The 23,211-nt window shown below is 43.0% G+C and overlaps 2 protein-coding genes and 1 long non-coding RNA gene across 3 annotated transcripts in view; all 3 read left to right on the forward strand.

Moving 5' to 3' along the window:
- Positions 1–4,579, forward strand: part of MMP2 (matrix metallopeptidase 2) — a 31,266-nt gene extending 26,687 nt beyond the window's left edge. Inside the window, exons 11-13 of the mRNA XM_081016582.1 lie at positions 7–166; positions 978–1,087; positions 2,572–4,579. Of these exons, the coding sequence (XP_080872708.1) occupies positions 7–166; positions 978–1,087; positions 2,572–2,675 (374 nt within the window). The 3' untranslated portion in view covers positions 2,676–4,579. The remainder of the gene's footprint in view (positions 1–6; positions 167–977; positions 1,088–2,571) is intronic.
- LOC308483058 overlaps positions 1–23,211 on the forward strand; it is a 229,625-nt gene that overhangs the window by 175,307 nt on the left and 31,107 nt on the right. The window lies entirely within an intron of this gene.
- Positions 18,059–23,211, forward strand: part of LPCAT2 (lysophosphatidylcholine acyltransferase 2) — a 36,260-nt gene continuing 31,107 nt past the window's right edge. The window contains exon 1 of the mRNA XM_081016584.1: positions 18,059–18,300. Coding sequence (XP_080872710.1) covers positions 18,103–18,300 — 198 coding nt within the window. The 5' untranslated portion in view covers positions 18,059–18,102. The remainder of the gene's footprint in view (positions 18,301–23,211) is intronic.

Raw genomic sequence — 23,211 nt, forward strand, 5'->3', positions numbered from 1 at the left:
TCACAGGAAATGAATACTGGGTTTATTCAGGCTACAACTTGGAAAGAGGTTATCCAAAGAGACTCACCAGTCTGGGTTTACCTCCTGATGTGCAACGTGTCAATGCAGCTTTTAGTTGGAGCAAAAACAAGAAGACCTACATTTTTGCAGGGGACAAATTTTGGAGGTAATACATTTTCAGCAGGCAACCAGTGGCTGGACACTACAATGCTGGGCACTTACTCCCTGCTAAGATTCAGATTTCAAGGCATTTTGCTTTTTCTTTGACGGAGACCAGAGCATCTCAGTTGCAGGAGAGTCAAAAGCAGTTTAGATTAGGGATATACAGTTGCTTTGAATGAATCACATGTAGAAGTTGGGGATCTGTGCCTCAACAGAGCAAAACTGAGTTCCCGTGATGCACACAACAAGACAAGATGGGAATTTAGGCTGATCCATAGCTCTCTGTTGACAGTGGCTTAGAGAAAGGATAAATAAATATAAACTAAACCATATGGAGGAAAATTAAACACTTTTATTTCCTTCTCCCCAACCCAACCCCAAATGGCATGGAACCCAGATATGTATTATATTAAAATTAATGGGCTGCCCACTAAGATTGCAGTCCTCAAGCTTCTTCTCAGGCAGAAACCTTTCCCCAGGCTTTCCCAGTGTTACTACAGGCTCATATGAAGCTGCCTGCTAGTGAAACAGACCATTGCATCATCTAGCTCGGGGATAGCTGATGTGGTATGTGCTACCTGTTGCTGGACTCCAGCTCCCATCAGCCTTGACCAGCATGGCCAGTGACCAGGGATGAAGGGAACTCTAATTCAACAACTTCTAGAAGGCACCTATTGGGCTACCCCTGATCTAGGCCATGATAGTCTCTTCTGAGCAGCGGTGATACAGATGGGCTTTGTGGAAGACAGCAGCTTGTGCCATTAGGTATTTGGTATAACTATCACAAAACTCTGCTAATATTTAATATTTCACAGGTACAATGAAGTAAAGAAGAAAATGGACCCTGGCTTCCCTAAATTAATTGCAGATGCTTGGAATGGTGTTCCAGACAACCTAGATGCTGTGTTTGACGTGAGCGGAAGTGGTAAGTTGCCATCTTGTTCCTAGTGTCAGTTGCTGTTGCCGCTGCTGCTGCTGCTGCTGTTGCTTCTGAGGTCGATTGCTCCAGTCTGCTGCATGAATCCTGAGAGACATTCCCTTTGGAGGTGGTCACCAAATCGGCTGATGGCTTGGCGTGCCGCCTGCAGCCGCAGAACAGCTTTTCTCTTCAATTAAAACGTCCCACTGCAGCAAGGAAATTTAGGAAGCCTGACCTTTCCTGAACTTTTCCGGGCTGTCTAAATAACTCATCTCCAGCAGAGTAATCAAAACCACTTTTAATGCAGCACAGATTGTGGTTAAGAACTGCTGCATTCATTGCTGTGCCGGCAACCAAGACTCCCCTTGAACTGAATCTCCTGAATAACTAAAGACCTTTCATGGGGGTAGGAGGAAAGAAAGATTAGACTCTGGTTCAATTTATATCAATTTTCTCCTTTAAAATAATAAAATAAAATAAAATGATAACTTAAAACCAGAATATATATATATATATATATATATATATATATATATATATATATGCCGCAAGTAAATACTCAAATAGAAATTCTCAGCATCCCCATAGAATCACAGTTCCCATAAAGCATATTTTATGTGGCTTATGTTTGTACTTCTGAAGCAGCTTAATAATGATTTTTCTTAATTATTATTGTTGGGGGAGGGGGTTTCCTAACCCCACAAGGTGTAACTCAGTGGTTCCCAAACATTTTTGGGCCACCGTCCCATTGGTTCTGTAAACTCATATCCTGTGCTCCCTACCCTATAAAAAGCATTACAGTGGTACCTCGGGTTAAGAACTTAATTCATTCTGGAGGTCTGTTCTTAACCTGAAACTGTTCTTAACCTGAAGCACCACTTTAGCTAATGGGGCCGCCCACTGTCACCGCACTGCGCTGCCAGAGCAGAATTTCTGTTAAGCAAAGTTCTTAACCCAAGATACTATTTCTGGGTTAGTGGAGTCTGTAACCTGAAGCGCATGTAACCCGAGGTACCACTGTATTCAGTTTGCATGACCCAGTAACAAAGATAACAACACAATGAATTCAAAACAGTAAGAATTAATTGCATGTTTGTTCAAAATCCAGTTAAAGCTATTTAGCTTAATTCATTCAACAAAATAGATGAATGTGATCCAGCGATACCAGCTTTTCAAAGTCTGATAGTCCTTTACACCTCCGTTGCCCACCCCCTTGCCTCTTAGCAGTCTCCTAGGCAATCTCACTGCTCCCCAGGGGACAGTACCACTCATTTTGGGAACCACTGGTATAACTGGATGTCACATAGCTTGAAAACCCCGGGGTTAACTAGTCGTAATAGTTGTTCTAGACCGAACAAAGTTCAAAAGCCTCCAGCCAACTTCAGAATCATTGAGTTGAACCCCTTTCCTTGCTTTGCTGTGATTTTTGTGTTTCCCATAAGTTTGTTTTACCTGACAATGAATTGAAAACACTTACTTCTTCTTTACAGGCCACAGCTATTTCTTCAAGGACTGGTATTATCTCAAAATGGAAGACCAGAGTCTAAAGATTGTTAAAGTTGGCAATGTGAAATCTGATTGGCTGGGTTGCTAAGCAGCGTGTCGTCTTAATAATGTCAACTACAGCAAAATCTACACTTTTTTGTTTTTTGTTTTGTAAAAGTCTTATGTCTTACCTGCAATTAGAGATAGATCTGTATGCTAATTCACGGGCCAGTCTGGTACTGGCACCAAGTCACTAAGTACCACTATTTGGCAGAACTTTGTTTTATTATTATTAAATCGTTCTGTTTAAGCATATGTACTTAGAAGCAAGTTCCATAAAATGCATGGAATTTCCTTTTAAGTAGATGCATATAGAATCGGGGCACAGTAGGTCTTTGTTTCTTCCTCTCTTCATTCATTAATTTAAGACTTTTGCAACTTTTTGGCATGCAGCAAGTTATGTTTACTTATGTAGCCTGACACTTGCTACATTTTTCTGTGTGTGCAGATTGGTGCTAAGGACAGAACAGCAAACTCTGAAGGAATTCTCACCTGAGCAGAGATCAGATGTTTGAATGTGCCTGCATATAAATAAATAAATCCCGCTGTACATTGAAAGCTAGCATTGCAATGAGAAAGCTAGGGTCAAACATTCTTCCTGACATGCTAGCTTTCCAAGTGCATGGAGGTTTGTTTATGTATATGGGAGAACATTCAAACACTTGATCCCACAGCTACAGTCTGAAGTGGTGCCATCTAGCAACAGATACTTCACATGGAACTGCTGATTATGTAACTTAGTTCTTAGTCACTTGATAGTCAATGGATTTCAACAGGTCTTGGTGAGGCCATAGTAATGTACACTACTGGAGCCAAAGTAAAATTGTACTGTCTTTCAAAATCCAGCTCCATCCCCCAAAAGAAAATACTCAAAATACTCGAGTACTTGAAATGGTTGTTTGCCATTTAAAACATATCAGTGTCCAAATATCCACCAAGAGGGGCCCTCAAAATTGTAACTTGGATTTCAGAATTAAAATGTTGACACATGTCCTTTCTCAGCTTGAATGTGTGTTTTCTGTTTTGTTTTTAAACCCAGCTTCAGTTCAAGTTTGCCAAAGGGTTGTATGCAATATTCTTTCTACTCAGAGTTGACCCATTAAAATAGATGTACCTAAGTTAGTCATGACCATTAATTTCAACGGGTCAACTTTGGGTTAGGACTAATGTTGCATCCAAATTATGCTCACTATCTGTGAATACTTCCATTCTTGTCATTCCCTGGAAAACGTCATTCTTTCTTTACATTCACATTTCTTCACACACCAAAGTGGAAAGACTGACCAAAGGGGCACGGGATGCCTAGGAATTGGTTGGAACAGGATGGGATCAACAGGGACAAACTTGTATGAAATGTATTGCTTTAAAGTACTTTTTACTGGAATGCCTTTACCTTAAATTAGCAAACTGCTTCTTGCACTTTCTTTCCTATTACAACCTCCCCCTCCCTTTCTTTTTATACGGTTATATCAAGGTGATTCCTCTTCTCTTTGGCTTCATTCACACGGCAGTCCATTCCATTTCCCCAGCTGTTAATTTCCACATTATATTTCGGCTTTCACGTAACACAGAAAGCCACCTAAAGAAATATAGTGATATATTCAAGTTTAGCAATTTGCTTCAAGGAAAACAAAATGTTTGCAAATAACACAGAAAGTTGCACAATATTCTGCTGTATTTCCAGAAGTAGCATTTATGTTATGTGAAGGCTTAAATATAATGCAGAAATTAACAGTAAGGAAAAGTGGAATAAATTATTGTGTGAATGCAGCCTCCATCTCTCCCCTGCTCCTTCCTTGTTAGATTTAAAGCATTGGGTGACGCCAAGTGTTCACTGTACAACCTGATGGAATATTTTATGTTCATACAGAAAGATTTTTTTAAAAAGGGAAAGTAAGTCTGCATACATGAAATGTCAGTGGTATAAATAAATAAAAGAAAATAACAGTTCTAGCTCACGTGTTGTCAATTTCTGAACTGATTTGTATTTTGGGGTAATCTGGATAGCTTATTAACTTGCCCAATTCTCATGAAGGTGGTAGAACTGTGCCTGGGCTCACTGGCGGAGGAAGAGGGTGTGGTGGGTGTGCACCACCCCACCCATCCCTGAGGGTGGGTGACATCACCGCCCTGCCCCATTGGGACGCTCACCGCTCGCTGGAACAGCTAGCTCTGCCTCTGCCTGGGCTGTGCCATGTCAGACACTGAAACTGTGACTAACTGCATCAGGTTATACAGTGGTACCTCGGGTTAAGAACTTAATTTGTTCCGGAGGTCCATTCTTAACCTGAAACTGTTCTTAACCTGAGGTACCACTTTAGCTAATGGGGCCTGCTGTGCTGCCGCTGCGCAATTTCTGTTCTCATCCTGAAGCAAAGTTCTTAACCTGAGGTACTATTTCTGGGTAAGCGGAGTCTGTAACCTGAAGCGTCTGTAATCTGAAGTGTCTGTAACCCAAGGTACCACTGTACTATAGTCACCCTTTAACCCTCAAAAGTGTCTACATAGGCTGGCAGCAGCCCTCCAGAATCTCAGGCGCAGGTCTCTTGCATCACTAAATCTTTTAACTGGAGAGGCGTCAGGAATTGAACCCTGTGTGAGGGTAAGGCTCCTTTAAGAGATTGGATGGAAGACACAGCCAAAAGGATATTAGAAATGAGGAGTGTAGCCAACAGGAGAGAGAGAGTGTGGGTGGGGGGCAGAGAACAAATTGGAAAGTTAACTAAGGGGGAGGTCTCTGGTGCTAAATCACTGTGAAATGTTGGTTGTGAGCATTCAGCTGTTTCCAGCATCACTTCGTAATACAGAGCTGGAGACCCAGGGAACATTCCAAGCATGTACCCTATGCAGAGGCATCTCTTACACCGTTGGCAAGGAGCTGTAACACACACCCTGAAAAAGTCACTTTACTGCAAAAGCAACATTAGAAATTACTACATTTTACCCAACTCAAGTACTCACAAAGTGTCTGGAGCGAGGGTGCGGCAAGGAGGAAAGGTGATAAAAAATCACAAGCCTTTCTCTTGTGCATGATCCCACCATGACAGCAGCTGTGCATCGCTACACAAACACGCACTGTAGTCTTCGTACTGCCTTGCCATTTCTCCTACAGCTTAGCTGCCAGCTCTTGTTTAAACTCATGGCCTTTACGCAGATAACTGGAGACAGATTTCTGTGATGAATTTTGCACACCACTGGCAGGGACTGATTTTGCCAACCGCTAGGTAGGCCTCTGTCTCTACCACTGCCCCTTGCCTGTGCTTGGTCCCAGCATGCTGCCCTATGGTCTGGAATAAATGTATGTACAAAGGTAATTATATAGGCATGATTCCACCTAACAGTCTAGAGATCAAGGAACTGCTCAGTTTCCTTTTTGCCCTCACTTTCCTTTTTACCTGGAAGAGCTATTGCAAGGATGAGGAAGCTATGCCCCCTGCCTGGCCAATGGCCGGAAATGGTGGAATTTGTTGTCCAGTGATATCTGGAGGGCCACGGGTGCACTTCCTCTGCTCTGTTGGGCTTGCCTCTGGTTCATTCTTACTTGCTAGACACTTGCCAGCTACCTCTGAATGGCAGGAAATTCAGGGCAGCCTTTCTAAGGTCAGACATCTTTGAAATGGCATTAGTCAATATGCAATGGATGTTTAGTGAGTTTAACTGCTCTCGTTTATGAATGGGGTGGGGTGAGAAACCTGGGGCTCTCCAAATGTTGGAATCCATCTCTCATCAGCCCCGGACATCATTTCGTGACTAATGGTCAGAGAATTATGGGAGTTGTAGTCCAGTAACATCTTGATGGACACAGGTTTCCCACCCCCATGGGTTAGGGAATTTTGCTTAAGACTACACAATGTTGTAAGGGACGTGGGTGGTACTGTGGGTTAAACCACAGAGCCTAGGATTTGCCGATCAGAAGGTCGGTGGTTCGAATCCCCCTGATGGGGTGAGCGCCCGTTGCTCGGTCCCTGCTCCTGCCAACCTAGCAGTTCAAAAGCACATCAAAGTGCAAGTAGATAAATAGGTACTGCTCTGGCGGGAAGGTAAACGGCATTTCAGTGTGCTGCTCTGGTTCGCCAGAAGCAGCTTAGTCATGCTGGCCACATGACCCGGAAGCTGTACGCCGGCTCCCTCGGCCAATAAAGCAAGATGAGTGCCACAACCCCAAAGTTGGTCATGACTGGACCTTACGGTCAGGGGTCCCTTTACCTTTACCTTTTACACAATGTTGTGCAAAAATTTGTATGTAGCATAGCTTTTCCAGGCTATGTACACACTCTCATTTACTCTGCAACTAGCATGCTCCCACTACTGGTTTGGAGAGCCATATACAACAAACCAATAGCCACGATCTGTATCTAGCCTGTTGTTTCTTATGGAATACTGCATTTAGATGTGTGTTCCCACAAACCAGCTCTGAACAGAGAAAAAATAATGGCACAGCTGCATCTAAAACTGGTAATGTGTGTGCAGCGCCAGGCCTTGGTAAAAACAAAAACAAATAAACAACCCTCTGCCGGCCAGATCATCCCTTGTTTTCTCTCCATGCCAGCCACCTTGAAGGATGCAAAGATAGTAGTACAGAGAAGAACAATGGCATCACCTTCCTAAAACCCAATTTACAAAGAGCAGCAATCCCATAAAACACAACCGAACTTTCAGGAAATCTCTTAACAGCTCATAGTTGTCCCGTGCAAATGCCTCAGGGACATCTCTGAAGGGAGGAAACAGACTTGTTCCAGACAGTGACTAACTTGTTTGGCCATGAGGGCTCTGTCAGTGGAGCCAAAACAAACCCCAACTTTAAAAGAATAATTAATCTGAGCATACATTGGCCCGGAATTTGGTAATGTGACAAAGCAGTTGTTCTAATGCAGGAGGTCTGCTTCTTTTGCAAAGCAAGCATTTCAAAACCCTGGGATTAGCCTTGTGGGCCAGGGCTTTAGTTTTCCACATTCTAGAGCTAAGAGCTGAGAGACAGCTTCACCCATGAGCAAAAGGCAAGGCAAGTGGAGGTGGCCAGCCCTGAGAGCTGCTGAAAGAGGCATGAATCCATCAACTGGATGGGCCCACAGCAGATTTGCTATGTTGTGTGTGCATTTCAGACCATATTCACCTAAGAGAAATCAAGCAAGTCTGGCTCTCTGAAGGATGGAACAGACCTTCTTCAAAACCATTTCTCCTCCCAGAATGTTGATGCTGATTATTTCCCAGGTATTCACTGACTACTCCAGTACTGAATGATTTGGGGCAAAAATAAACCTGATTGCTTCTGGAACAGAAATTCTATTTTTTAAAATACTTTTTAAATTAATTTTAACATACAAAAATTTTAGACATACCACACAAATTATTTTACATATATCCTTATTTGGACTTTCTTCAGCATCTCTGATAGCCTTCCGTCTTAATTATTTCTCCTGCAATTCTTAACTTAATATTGCCTTTACATATTCCAACAAAACATTTCTTCCTTTCCATTTTTACAATATTTCTTAAATTACTCCTCACAGAGCTTCTTGTAATCCTACAAACATAATTTGATCATCGCAAATACTTTTCAGATATTCAGTAAATTTAGTCCAGTCTTCGGTAAACTTCTGATCTCGCCGGCCTCGGATCCTTCCTGTTAGCTTGTCTAATTCTGCGTAGTCCATCAATTTCATCCTCCATTCTTCTAATGTTGGTAATTCTTCTTGCTTCCATTTTTGGGCCAGTAGTATTCTTGCTGCTGTTACTGCATATAAAAACAACTTACAGCCTTTCCTTTTTATATCATTTCCAACAATACCTAAAAGAAATGCTTCTGGCTTTTTAATAAAAGTATATTTCAACATTTTTTTCAACTCATTATATATCATCTCCCAGAAGCATTTCACCTTTTTACATTCCCACCACATATGATAAAATGATCCTTCTTTTTCTTTACATTTCCAACATTGATTGCTAACTTTATACATTTTTGCTAACTTAACTGGCGTGATGTACCATCTATACATCATCTTCATCACGTTTTCTTTCAATGCATTACATGCAGTAAATCTCAAACCTTCTTTCCATAATTTGACCCACTCACTTAATTGAATATTATATCCTAGATCTTTTGCCCAATGAATCATAACTGATTTTACCTCCTCGTCCTTCAAGTGCCACTCCAGCAGTAGTTTATACATTTTTGACAGAATTTTAAAATCATTATTTAATATTTCTTGTTGAAACCTCGATTCTTTTTCACAGAAACCATTTTCTTTGATATCTTGTTTAAACACTTCGTTCACCTGATAATAATGTAACCAATCATTAGCATACTGTTTCACTTCTTCATGTGGCTTTAGTCTCCATTTTCCTCCTTCTTTAATTACTAATTCCCTATATGTTATCCATCTCCCACTCATATTAACCTTTTTTACACACATCATTTCCAATGGAGACAACAAATGTGGTGTTTTTTGTTCCAATAGATTTTTATACTTATCCCAAATTTCAATAAGAACAGAACAGAAATTCTAGTCAACTTACTAGCCATCTCTTGCTGAGGCTACTGCAGTCTTCTTAACATTTATAGCAGAGCTTTCCAAACTGTGTATAGTGACATGTTAGTATGTTGGCTGCAGTGTGTAGGTGTGTCACACGAATGCTCTCCGTGCTTCTCCTAGGAATGGAAAGGGGTTGTCCCCAACATAAAAGTTTGGAAAGCTCTGGTTAATAGAGTTAGGCTTGAGTTTTCAACCCCAACTCTGTTGTGATCTGATTGGACTGACTTGGACCAACCTCTTCCTCTTGAGCCTCAGCCTACACATCTGTAAAATAGGATGAACCAGAACCTTAATAAGTTATGGATACACAGCTTAGGTCCAAGCTAACTGAAAGATCATATTCCCTCACATGAACCTGCCTTGATTTTCAGGTGTTCAAAGGAGACTCTTCTCTCAGTCCCACTGCCCTCACAGGAACACTTGGAGGGGACACAGAGAAGGTCCTTCTCGGTGGCTGCTCCCAGAGTCTGGAACTCCCTCCCTGGAGATGCTTGTCAGGCTCCCTCCTTGTTGTCCTTCCACAACCAGGTGAAGACATTCTTTTCCAGCAGGCTTTTGGGAACTGACTGTTTCTAATGAAAGGACTGGTGCTGTGCTTGTCTTATTGTAATTATTTGTATATTTTAAACATATTATATATAGATGTATATAGTATTAATCAGATGGATTTTAATTGTTTTTTAATAATTGTTTTTTCTATGTTTCTAGCAATTCTTGTTTTTATTTGTAAGCCAACTTGAGTCCCACAATGGAAAAAGGCACACTACTACTACTACTACTACTACTACTAATTATAATAATGCTACCCTGAGCCTTCTTTATACAACAAATTATATATCTAAATTAAAAGGGGACTATTACAGTTTAGAAATTAAATATATTGTTTCTCCTGTGCTTTCATTTCAGTTACACTGTCTTATGAATCCTGAAACTGGGACAAATGGATCTTTTTAGAGTTTACAGTTAGGAACAAGCAAGCTGATACAGCTCAATAAAATGGACAAACACTGACATCTGGAGGCCAGATAAAAGACTGCACCGTTCCCGGGATACATGTGTCAATTCATTGTAAGAATCTGACTTTTGGACAAGTTTCCTGTTTGGATTCTTTCCTCTGCTACAGTAGCAAAAAACAGGGGTGGCATCCATCTAAGCCTTATTCAGAGCAGACCCACTGAAATTAATGGACCTAACTTCGTCATGCTCATTAATTTCAAGGGGTCTCCTCTGAGTAAAACATAGTTAAATGTCATCCGTTGTCTGTTGTATCTCAGTAGCCATGCTGCTACTGCTACTAATAGTCAATACAGAATTTTCTTCTTGAAAGTTGTCTATCTTCACAAAAGAGCATTCTATTATTCTGACTCTTTCTTAGGACAATTTTGAATTTCTTTAGGATTTCAGCGGGTGTGGTGTGTTGAGCACAAGTTAAATGTTTCTTCATCACTCTGCAGCCTCCCCAGCTGCTCACACATCCTGATCTGAAAAAGCCCCGTGCGAGGTGTTACATCACCACACCTCCCCCTGGACTTTGGTTTAAGTGTGGACACCCAAGAAGAGTGAAGAGTGCAGGCCACGGGTGAGATGCTTTCCAGAACAAAAGGATGGACTCTTCTAAAAAAAGTGGGAGGGAATTTGGGCACAGTATCACTTGAGAGAAACTATTTTTATGCATTTCATTTATTAATGGTTTCCTATGAAGCACCTCAAGGCGATCTCACAACTCAACAAAAACGTATATGAAACTATTGTTTGTTTTTGTTTGTTTGTTTGTTTGTTTGTTTGTTTGTTTGTTTGTATCTCACCTTTCTCCCAGAACTGAGACTCAAGGTGGCTCACACAAATTGAAACAAATACAAATAAAACACTAAAAACAGATAGGCTATAGTTTAAAAGTTACTGAGCTACCTATAGCATTAAAACAATGTAATAAAGGACAAAAAGGATGGATCCAGTCTAGCCTCTCTAGGAAAGGCATTCCAAAGTAAGGATTCATTGGTGACTCAGAGTTCAACCATCATTGTTCAGGGAAGTTTTTAATGTGTGACATTTTAATGTATTTTTAATCTTTGTTGGAAGCCGCCCAGAGTGGCTGGGGAATAAAATTATTATTATTATTATTATTATTATTATTATTATTATTATTATTATTACTATTATTGTGGTGCAATGTCTGACAGCCACAGAAGTTAAACCCACCCATCCATAGGTTTCAAAGCACAATGAATACAAAGATGAAAGAATAAACATCCTCACAGAAAAACAAAAATCCCACAGTCACTGTGAAATAAGCTGAAAAGCTTTCCTTGATTTTAAAAAAAAAAACCAAAAAACTTTGGAGGGTAGGACATGAACCAATCAATTCAAAAAGGAGATTCTGACTAAACACCAGGAAGAACTTTCTGATGGTAAGAGCTGTTTGACAGTGGAAGAGACTTCCTTGGAAGGTTGTGGTCTCCGTACCAATTTATTCATGTATAAGCTATATACAGTCCTTTAAAAGTGGCCCCGTGGATACAGAGTACACATGTTCCTATGACACCCCACTGCTATTAACATTCTGAGAGACTGCAGGAAATTTTGCTCACAGCTCTCTCACATCATTTCTACTTTCTGCTTACACTCTTGGCCACACTGAAGTATAATAGCTTCCTGGGAGCCACTTGCTTACTGAGAATCATGGAAGATTAAGAGATAGATAAAATGATCCTCACTGATTATAGCTGCACTACTTCACTATGGCCACCAGATGGGGGCCCATTTTCAAAGTACCGGTAGGTGCTAAGCATTCTACATATCAGGGGTAGTTTGAGCTGAACCAGACAAAGGTGCACAAATGTCAGCTCACAGGGATTGAGGTGCAATGTTTGTTACGGGATGGGATGTTAACCCTAACCAGGAATGCAGACTAATAGTGTATGACCAAAATAAAACTGTGATTCTTCATGTTGCTCAAAATCATTCATTATTTGACTTCAAATGCTCCAGATTAAATATTCCAGGTACAAACCCCACTTTTCAACTTCAAGTAGAATATCTACCCCATGTTGTTATAATCCCATAGGCAACACCAGGGGGGGGGGAGGGCCAAGCATCTCCCCTAACCAAGGAGTTTGCCCCACTTGTCTGTCCCCCCATTTCTGAGCTCCTGTCATTAGCATATCCTGTTATTTTTCTTTCTCATTCCCATCAAAATATACTGTATTTTCCTGTGTATAACACACACCCTATTTTGGGGGACTCCAAATTTAGAAAATGGGGGGAGATTGCCCAGAGCTGCTGAGCTTTGGGGAGGGGATTTACGAAAAACGCTCACCCGCCTGTCATACTCTGCCACTCATATGCGTCGCAAAAGTAAACTATCATCTGTCCCCTCACCGGCAGAAGCTGCCAATCTCCTGCCCAATTGCTGCAGCGACAGCCAATCAACACCAGCCCTTGCTGCAGGCACCAATAACACAACCAATAGCCACTGACAACAAATCCCGCGTCCCCCCTGTGCACTATCTATGTATGACGACCCCTGATTTTTAACATATTTTTTAATTAAAAAACCACCCTCGTTTTATACACGGAAAAGTACAGTACTTTGCCTCTTCTGTGCCCTTCCCCCCCTTTTTTTTTCTGGTGCAGCCACTGTGTGACTCCCATACTATCTTTCTTCCAAGAAGCTTTGCAGCCAATTAGAGATTTCAACCTGACTCTCTCCAAGGTCTCATCCAACCCTCTAACCCAGGAATGGGGAATCTTCCTCAGCTTTAGGGTCACATTTCCCCTCCCTTCTGGGGGATGCATGCCACAGTGGGTGGGGGACCAGAGGCAAAAGTAGGTGGAGCAACAAATCTGATTCTTACCTTTGCAGAGTGGCTTACATTCCAGTCACATAAAGACCAGAGGTTGCTATACCCACACAACCACAGATCTCTTCAATCCAGACAAGCATTATCACCATTCACACTGCAGTTCATTCCATTTCCCAACTTTCCCCTAACGGTTCATTTCCTCATTATATTTGAGGTTTCACAAAATGTGAAATCCATTTCCAAAAAAACCTAATGGAATATAACACATGTTTAGTTCTCATTTCTGTGTTACAGTGGTACCTCTGGTTAAGAACTTAATTCGTGCCGGAGGTCCGTTCTTAACCTGAAACTGTTCTTAACCTGAAGCACCACTTTAGCTAACAGGACCTCCAGCTGCCTCTGCGCCGCCGGAGCACGATTTCTGTTCTCACCCTGAAGCAAAGTTCTTAACCTGAGGTACTATTTCTGGGTTAGTGGAGTCTGTAACCTGAAGCGTATATAACCTGGATCATTTGTAACTCGAGGTACCACTGTATTTGATTCCAGAAAAACTCTGTTTGCAGTCACCTTAATGTGGAGAATCATGGGAGCAGAGTGACAAAATTTGGGGTGCTATAGCAGCATGCCCCCTTCATGGATCACTGCCTTGCCGTGGCGAAGGGGCTTGAATAACTCAGAGAAGCTATGAGCTATGCTGTGCAGGGCACCCAAGATGGACAGGTCATAGTGGAGAGTTTTGACCAAACGTGATCCACCTGGAGCAGGAACTGGCAAGCCACTCCAGTATCCCTGCCAAGAACACTCCATGGACAAAGGCAACAGGCATATAAAAGTTATGACGCTGGAAGATGAGCCCCTCAGTTCGGAAGGCGTCCAACATGCTACTGAGGAAGAGCGGAGGACAAGTGCAAGTAGATTCAGAGCTGATGAAGCGGCTGGGCCAAAGCCGAAAGGTCGCTCAGTTGCGGATATGCCTGGAAGCAAAAGGAAAGTCCAATGCTGTAAAGAAAAATATTGCATAGGAACCTGGAATGTAAGAACCATGAACCTGGGTAAGTTGGATGTGGTCAAAAGTGAGATGGGAAGAATAAATATTGACATCCTGGGCACAAGTGAACTAAAATGGACGGGAATGGGTGAATTCAGTTCGGATGACCATCATATCTACTACTGTGGGCAAGAATCCTGTAAAAGAAATGGAGTGGCCCTCATAGTAAGCAAAAGAGTGGTGAAAGCTGTACTGGGATGCAATCTCAAAAATGATAGAATGATCTCGATATGAATCCAAGGCAGACCTTTTAACATCACAGTAATCCAAGTTTATGCACCAACTACTGGTGCTGAAGAAACTGAAATTGACCAATTCTATGAAGACTTACAACACCTTACAACACCTTATAGAAAAGGATGTTCTTCTCATTATAGGGGATTGGGATGCTAAAGTAGGGAATCAAGAGATAAAAGGAACAACTGGCAAGTTTGGCCTTGGAATTCAAAACGAAGAAGGCAAAGGCTAATAGAGTTCTGCCAAGAGAACAAGCTGGTCATCACAAACACACTTTTCCAACAACACAAGAGACGACTCTACACATGGACATCACCAGATGGGCAGCATCAAAATCAGACTGATTATATTCTCTGCAGCCAAAGATGGAGAAGCTCTATACAGTCAGCAAAAACAAGACCTGGAGCTGACTGTCGCTCAGATCATCAGCTTCTTATAGCAAAATTCAAGCTTAAATTGAAGAAAGTAGGAAAAACCACTGGGCCGGTAAGATGCAATCTAAATAAAATCCATTATGAATACCCAGTGGAAGTGAGGAAGAGGTTTAAGGATTTAGATTTGGTGGACAGAGTGCCTGAAGAACTATGGATGGAGGCTTGTAGCATTATACAGGAGGCAGCAACAAAAACCATCCCAATGAAAAGGAAATGCAAGAAAGCAAAGTGGCTGTCCAACGAGGCCTTACAACTAGTGGGGGAGAGAAGGCAAGCAAAATGCGAGGGAGACAGTGAAAAATACAGGAAATTGAATGCAGATTTCAAAAAAATAGCAAGGAGAGACAAGAAGGCCTTCTTAAATGAGCAATGCAAAGAAATGGAGGAAAACAATAGAATGAGAAAAACCAGAGATCTGTTCAAGAAAATTGGAGATATGAAAGGAACATTTCGTACAAAGATTACCATAATAAAGGACAAAAGTAGTAAGGACCTAACAGAAGTAGAAGACATCAAGAAGAGGTGGCAAGAATACACAGAGGAATTATACCAGAAAGATATGGATGTCTCGTACACCCCAGGTAGTGTGGTTGCTGACTTTGAGCCAGACATCCTGGAGAGTGAAGTCAAATGGGCCTTAGAAAGCACTGCTAATAACAAGGCCAGTGGAAGTGATGATATTCCAGCTGAACTATTTAAAAATTTAAAAGATGATGCTGTTAAGGTGCTACACTCAATATGCCAGCAAGTTTGGAAAACTCAGCAGTGGCCAGAGGATTGGAGAAGATCAGTCTACATCCCAATCCCAAAGAAGGGCAGTGCCAAAGAATGTTCCAACTACTGCACAATTGCACTTATTTCACACGCTAACAAGGTTATGCTTAAAATTCTACAAGGCAGGCTTAAGCAGTATGTGGACCGAGAACTCCCAGAAGTGCAAGCTGGATTTCGAAGGGGCAGAGGAACCAGAGACCAAATTGCAAACATGCACTGGATTATGGAGAAAGCTAGAGAGTTCCAGAAAGGCATCTACTTCTGCTTCATTGACTATGCAAAAGCCTTTGACTGTGTCGAACACAGCAAAGAAATGGGAGTGCCTGATCACCTCATCTGTCTCACTGAGTGCTCACTGGAAGTACAGATCCTGAAGCTGAGGCTCCAATACTTTGGCCACCTCATGAGAAGAGAAGACTCCGTGGAAAAGACCCTGATGTTGGGAAAGATTGAGGGCACAAGGAGAAGGGGATGACAGAGGACGAGGGGTCACGAAGAGTCGGACACGGCTAAACAACTAAACAACAACAAACCAGCATGCAGTTCTTTCCTGATGTTTCCATGGGGGAATCATGGGGGAACAGAGGCGCACATGTGCAGAAAGGTTGAGGGAGTAGTGACATTGTCCAATGATGTTCATTGATGTGATTTCCAGATGGAGAGGTGTCCTTCAGCCCCTGGGTCTGATGATCTCAATCTTACTCTAACTACTTTCTGGAAACTTATGTTCATGGACTGGAAAGACACAATTGCTATATTGTTTATTTCATGACAGCAGCAATCTGCCCAGTTACAGCCTATTATAAAAGTAAAGGAACCCCTGACCATTAGGTCCAGTCGTGGCCGACTCTGCAGTTGTGGCGCTCATCTCGCTTTATTGGCTGAGGGAGCCACCGTACAGCTTCTGGGTCATGTGGCCAGCATGACTAAGCCGCTTCTGGCGAACCAGAGCAGCACATGGAAATGCCGTTTACCTTCCCACTGGAGTGGTACCTATTCATCTACTTGCACTTTGACATGCTTTCAAACTGCTAGGTTGGCAGGAGCAGGGACCGAACAATGGGAGCTCACCCCATAGCGGGGATTTGAACCGCCGACCTTCTGATTGGCAAGTCCTAGGCTCTGTGGTTTAACCCACAGCGCCACCCGTGTCCCATTATAGGATCCTATTATAGTATCCTATTATAGGATGCTGTATATTCCACACAGTTCACTGCAGGAGCAGAGGTCCGAAGTCTAGTCTCTTGCCCTAGCTGAGAAACCTTCTGGAAAACTTGCTGGAAACCACAGGAGGGAAGAGTGGTCTTGTGCTCAAATCCTGTTTGTGGGTTTCCCTTTGGGGCATCTGATTGGCCACTGTGAGAACAAGATGCTTGACTTGATGGGCCCTTGGCCTGATCCAGGAGGCTCTTATGTGTTTTATGCAAAGACCTCTTCCTGAGTTATGTGGCCAGTACGAGAGGTGTAATACAACTGCCCCTTCTTCGGAAAAGATTTATTACCAATACACTTCCCCAGCTAAGCAGTTCCTGATGGCTGTTGCTAAGTGGATGTTTTCATATGATTAAGCTTTATTTTATTTATTTATTTATTTATTTATTTGGTTGGTTGGTTTTTGTTTTTTTTTAAAGGCTTCCCTTTTTTAAAAAGCAGGTGAACGGGAAATAAACTGCTTAAATATTTCCTCTTTCTAAAGCTTTGCGTTTCCTTTTCATTCTTCCTGTTTTATTTTGCTCTTGGCTTCTCATATTGGGGGGGGGGAAGGGAGGGGAGAACGGCACAGCTCTTTTGTTTGTCACATAAACCCATATATGGGGGCAGAACCTGCTATGAGTAACTCCTCAGGAAACAGATCTGGGGGTTGTGGTTGACAGCTCAATTCTAACATCAGGTCATTGTATGAAGAGGCAATGAAAAGGGGTCCCATGAGCCATGGATGGGTTTGGCCAAAAAGGGAAAACTTTCCTTCACCACCACGATTACAACAAATGACATCTGAATATGTATATAAGAGATTTTGCCACCCTGGCACCCTAAAGATGTATTGGATTACAATGCCCATCAGCCCCAGCCCGGGGGGGGGGGGTTGATTCAGTTTGCATTTAAAGGCAGAATTACCTAAGTTACACTTTTCAAAAATGAGAACTGATACACAGTCTTTTACTTCAGTTTACGTGCCAGATTGCCTCACTCCATAAAAGCTCCCTGGACCGCTCTGATCTGCAGAACTGGCACCTGTTGCAGGTGCCACATAAAAGTTATTCTGCATTTGTCAGAAACTGATCTTGCAGCGTGGCAGCACCTACACTTTGGAAATTATCACCTGCTAAAGTCCGCAGAGGAAGCTGCTCTTAAAAGGCAGAGGAGCAGGTTCCGGTCAATAAGTTGGCAACTGTCCCAAACAACCGCAATTTAGAGTCTTAATACAGGTCTTCCAGCACAGCTAACCGACCTAAAATAGCCATCGCCTGCTAGAGTCCGCCGAGGAAGCTGCTGTTAAAAGGCAGAGGAGCAGTGACAGGTGGAAACGTTGGCAAACCCCCCCTCCCAGCTCCCAGGCTGATGGATTGTGCGCAGGCGCCCTGGAGACAAGGAGGAGCCGAGCGCCTTTCGCAGCATCTCCCGGTTCTCTTTTCGCCTGGCCGCGATGACTCTGTGCACAGAAGCGGCCGTGGCGACGCTGGGAGGCGGATCTGCAGCCCAGGCGGGAGGCGGCGGCATGTCGGAGCCAGCGCTGCAACCGAGGGCGGTCTTCACCTTGCCCAGGCAGCAGTCGCTCGCCTCGCCGCTGGTGATCAACCCCTTCGTGCAAGAGACGCGCCTGGATGCAAAGGATAAATCCCGGGTACAGGGGATTGACAGCCGCTGTAAACAGACCCCGGGGGTGGGGAAGGAGGATGGCCGGGCGCAGCCGGGGTGAACGGCACGGGGGCAGCCTGCGAGCTCGCTAGGGAGGGGGTTAAAGGGGCCCTTTGCAAATGCCTCTTCAATGATGATGATAATAATAACAAAGCGCGCGCACGACGCTGCGCTTTGCAAACATTGACAGGCGTTTTTAAAGCAAAAAGCCATGCTGAAGATTGCAGAAATGAAATCTGTTGCAGTTATTTCTGGGTCTCCGTTTGGTGCCCGCCGACAGAGAAGGGGGTGGCGGCGGTTCTGGCTGAAAAGAGTCTGCCCTCCTTATTACATAAGCAGGCGAAGAATGCGTTCTGTTAGAATTCCTCAGAGCCCCACCTGCCTGGCGCTCCCGGGTCAACTTCCTGCAAGCTAAAGAGGCAGCTTCATCCTTCAGCTGGCAGCTGGATGCAAACCGTTTGCATCCTTTCTCTCTCATTTTTTGTATGGATCATGTGAGGGTTCTTTGGTTTTTTGGGGGGTGGAGAGAGTTTGCCCTGATCTCAGCCAGGGCCTCAGCTGATTGATCCGTGAAATGGGGATAAGGCATCATTTATAAGCGAGGCAAATAAAATACTGAGTGGTAATAGTTTATACAAATCTTCTAGTTAGCATTGTCCCCTTTTATGGTTCTAGTGTCTTTTAATAGTTGAACCCCACATGTGCTTAAACCAACAAAATCTATTTTCCTGGTCAGAGATAAGAATATGTGAACTTGACTGGAGTCAGACAGTGTGTATGGAACTTTGATTGGTGGACAATATATGGGGTCCTCAGTGGAGGCCCTTTAGCCGAGCTGGAAATGTCAGCATTGGACCCTTCTGGTTGCGAAGCCTGTGCTCTGCTTCTGTGGCCCCTTCTTATACATACATGATGGGCTTCTCCAGATGGGATGCTTATTGAACATCCTGTTTTGCTTGGATGCTGTGGTTAGGTTATAACTGGCTATATTTATTTATTTATTTAGAGGGGAAGTGCTATAGATAATCCATTTTGCACACAGAAAGTATCCTGTTCAATTCCTGGCATCTCCAGGTAGGGGCTGGACAAGTCCCCTACCTGAAAACCTAGAGAGATGCTGCCAGTCCGTGTAGACAGTACTGAGCTAGATGGAAGAATGCAATAGAAGGCAGCTTTCTATGTTTCTTCTATTTAAGGGCAAGGGTAGAGCATCTGCTTTGCAGGCAGAAAGACCCGAGTTAAGTCCCCAACACCTGGAGTGGGAGAGACTCCTGCCTGAAGCCCTGAAGAGCCTCTGTCAGTCAGTGTAAACAATATTGAGCTTGATAGACCAATGTATGTTTTGTTTTGTTTATTTATCAGTTGAATGTATGTACTGTCCTTCATCCGAAGATCACAGGGTGGTATACAACATAAAAATTCAAAATGAGAGCACAAAATTAATAACCAAGAACCAAAAACAACACCCACCAACAAATTCAAAGGCCAGAGATAGTTTAAACAGCCAAAGGCCTGATTATAGAGGCCTGGTTATGTTCTAACTTGATATAAGGCAGGTTCCTATGTCCAGACAGGCGTGGCAGGAAATTGTTGCCGTTCTTATTTTCTATGTGCAATAAATTAATTTGCTTCCTTTTGCTTTCATACTGCTGCTGTTAGGTAAGCCACTATTCTTTCCATTTTAAAGATGAGAAACTGAGTCCATGCTTTGATGGGGGCATGCAGACTTCAAGTCTGTTGGATCTCCTAAAAGAAAAGAAAAGAAAGAAACCTAAGAAGTACCAACAGAAAGCATACTGTTAGAATTAAAGAATGAGCCTTTGAGCATGTTCTGAGCTCCAAATTTTGTTTTCAATGCAAGAATGTGAATTGAGCTTGCAGCCCTTTAAACACAAAATAAGTTCATATCTGGTTTGCTTTCTGCATTCCTGTGGCCTAATTTAGAAGTGGGAAAACTATTTTGTTGTTACTGTTTTTAAACATTTGGAAAGTTTTGCTGATCTAAGGCAGATTGCCCAGAAATATATTATCAGTGGGTACTGTCCTGTTTTCTCCCCCCTCCCTTCCTCAATATATTGGGAACAGCATAGCTCAGTATGACCAGAATATATTGCTGATGGTCCAAAGGTAAGGGTGGCAGCTGTTTCTCCATCCACTTTTGCCTCTGGCCACACCAACTACTGGCATGCAAACTCCCCTACAACCCACCCACCCCCCGGCCCAGCCTGGAATATTCAGGGAATATGGCCTTCCAGCTGAACATATGTAGATTCCCCACCCATGAAGTAGGCGGTTCTGGGACAGATGAACAAATTGTCTGACCTGGTAGGAGACCGTTTCTGGTGAACTTAACTTTATAGCTAATGGGATCAGATTTAGACATGGAATCTCCATCTCATCTCACCTTAAGGTGTTTCTGGAATTCCAGATATACTTCAAACTCCAACCTCTGCAAATGGTTGTATTCCAGTACAGAGTATTGTTATTCTAATACTGCCATAGATTAGAAGTGAGGGATGCACACACACACACACACACACACAGAGTGGTACATACCTCGGGTTACAGATGCTTCAGGTTACAGACTCCGCTAACCCAGAAATAGTACCTTGGGTTAAAAACTTTGCTTCAGGATGAGAACAGAAATTGTGCTCCGGTGGCGCGGTGGCAGCAGGAGGCCCCATTAGCTAAAGTGGTGCTTCAGGTTAAGAACAGTTTCAGGTTAAGAACGCACCTCCGGAATGAATTAAGTTCTTAACCCAAGGTACCACTGTACAAACTAGCAATCCTGGCAACTTGATGCCCCCCTCTGCCCATTACACAGATTTCAGATTAGCAGTTGCTTTGTTCAACATTCTTAATAAAGTGGTATGTTGAATCCTGCATTGTGGTGGGCTTTGATCATAAATATAAGATTTTTGCTTTACGCAGACATTCTGATACTTTCCTGACTTCTGTTTCAAGCCAAGAGTTGTCAGTGTCTGGTTCAAACTTCTGCTTTCTCACTTCTCAGCAAATTCTCCGCCCCCCCTCCAGTAAATGTTTCCAGGATTTCCATATTGTAATTTTCTTTTAGAGGAAGAAGTAAAAGAAGTTTTTTGTGAAATGTTAACCACAAGAAAAGTGCCACTGAAGTGACATTTACCACAGATAGCTGCAAGCACACATTAAACTCTGGTGTAGACAAGCGCTTGTAATCAGAATGAATGCTTCATAAAGATGGAACATTCATTAAGATTTGTTGAAAGGACAAGACTATGTTCTACCACTCGTTGGAGTCAGCCAGTAGACGCTACTTATATTGGAAGATTCAGGGCAGGTAAAAGAAAGGATATTTTCATGCAGGAACTTGCTCCCACAGAGGGCAGTAATGGCCACCAACCTAGATGGTTTTAAAAGATTAGACAGATTCATGGAGGAAAGAAGAAGAAGAAGAGTTTGGATTTGATATCCCGCTTTATCACTACCCAAAGGAGTCTCAAAGCGGCTAACAATCTCCTTTCCCTTCCTCCCCCACAACAAACACTCTGTGAGGTGAGTGGGGCTGAGAGACTTCAGAGGAGTGTGACTAGCCCAAGGTCACCCAGCAGCTGCATGTGGAGGAGCAGGGAATCAAATCCGGTTCACCAGATTATGAGTCCACTGCTCTTAACCACTAATCCACACTGGCTCTGGCCATGATGGCTGTACTCTGGCTCCACAACACAACAAAGAGGTGCAGGGACTCAGTTCTAGAAAGAAAAAAGCCCTGCCCATAGGCATCTGGCTGGCCAGTGTTAAAACTGGATGCTGGACTAAATGGGCCATTGGCCTGATCCAGCAGGCTCTTCTTATCTTTTTAACATCTGATGTCATGTGTAACCTTACTGCAAACTTTGCACAAGCAAATTGTGTTGAACGCTCACCAAGAGGGCCATCTCGAAGTAACCTGTGTTGTTTTTAGCATTGTAGCATAGTAGATGACCACAAACTCTGCATACAGGAAGTCCTGTGTTCTATTGCCAAATTCTTTAAGTGGGGTAGGGAATAACCCTGCCTAAAATTATGGGACACACACACAGAGAGAGAGAGAGAGAGAGAGAGTGTCACAGAGTCTCCACCTCTGCCTTAGTGGCTTTCTAAGGTTGTTCCCATGTTGCTAGTTTGCTGTGGACCTCTGAACTACACCCAGAAGAAAGGCACCCTGCCAACATTTTCTGAGGTCATTTTAATCCTAGGAAGATGACAGGTTGATCCAGAGCATCTAAATCATGCCCAAGGAATGTTTTCTGCAGCATGTCTGAGCTTTATCATGCAGTCTGATGCAGGTCTACACGGAAGTAAGTGCCACTGACTTCAGTGGGACTTCACCTGTCAGGGATTCTTTAGCTGTGATTCCTGCATTGCTGGCAGTTGGACTGGATGCCCCATTGTGTTCCTTCCAGCTCTACAATTTTATGATCCTATGTATGTGTGGCGTTGCAGTCTAAACTGAGTAGTGGAGGCACAGGGCATGCAAACCCAGCCAACAGAACTAGACGAGCAAAGAGGAAGCTTATGAAACTTTGTGTGTTTCCTTTATGTGGCCGGAAATGAGGGCTGACTCCCAGCCAGCCCTGTGAAACTTCTCCACTCTGAACCCACCTTCCATTTCGTTGAGAAGTGTAGTGCTTCTCTTCTATCTTGTAATTTCAAAGCTAAGATAAACCACTTCCCTTCCAGTCACCTTGGAGGCCCTTCCACATGCCCAGTATATGATGACTGGGAGATACTTCTTTCCTGCTTCCTGAAATTGCTATCTTTCAGGGCATCTGACTGTTTCTTTAGATGCTCTTAATGCGTTTTAAGTGATTTCAATGTATTTTTAACCAGTTTAATCCAGATTTACTGTTTCTGCAGGGTTTTGGTGTTTTTTTTA

The sequence above is a fragment of the Podarcis pityusensis genome, assembly GCF_964106645.2.
Source record: "Podarcis pityusensis genome assembly, chromosome: 8".
In the NCBI taxonomy this organism is placed as follows: domain Eukaryota; kingdom Metazoa; phylum Chordata; class Lepidosauria; order Squamata; family Lacertidae; genus Podarcis; species Podarcis pityusensis.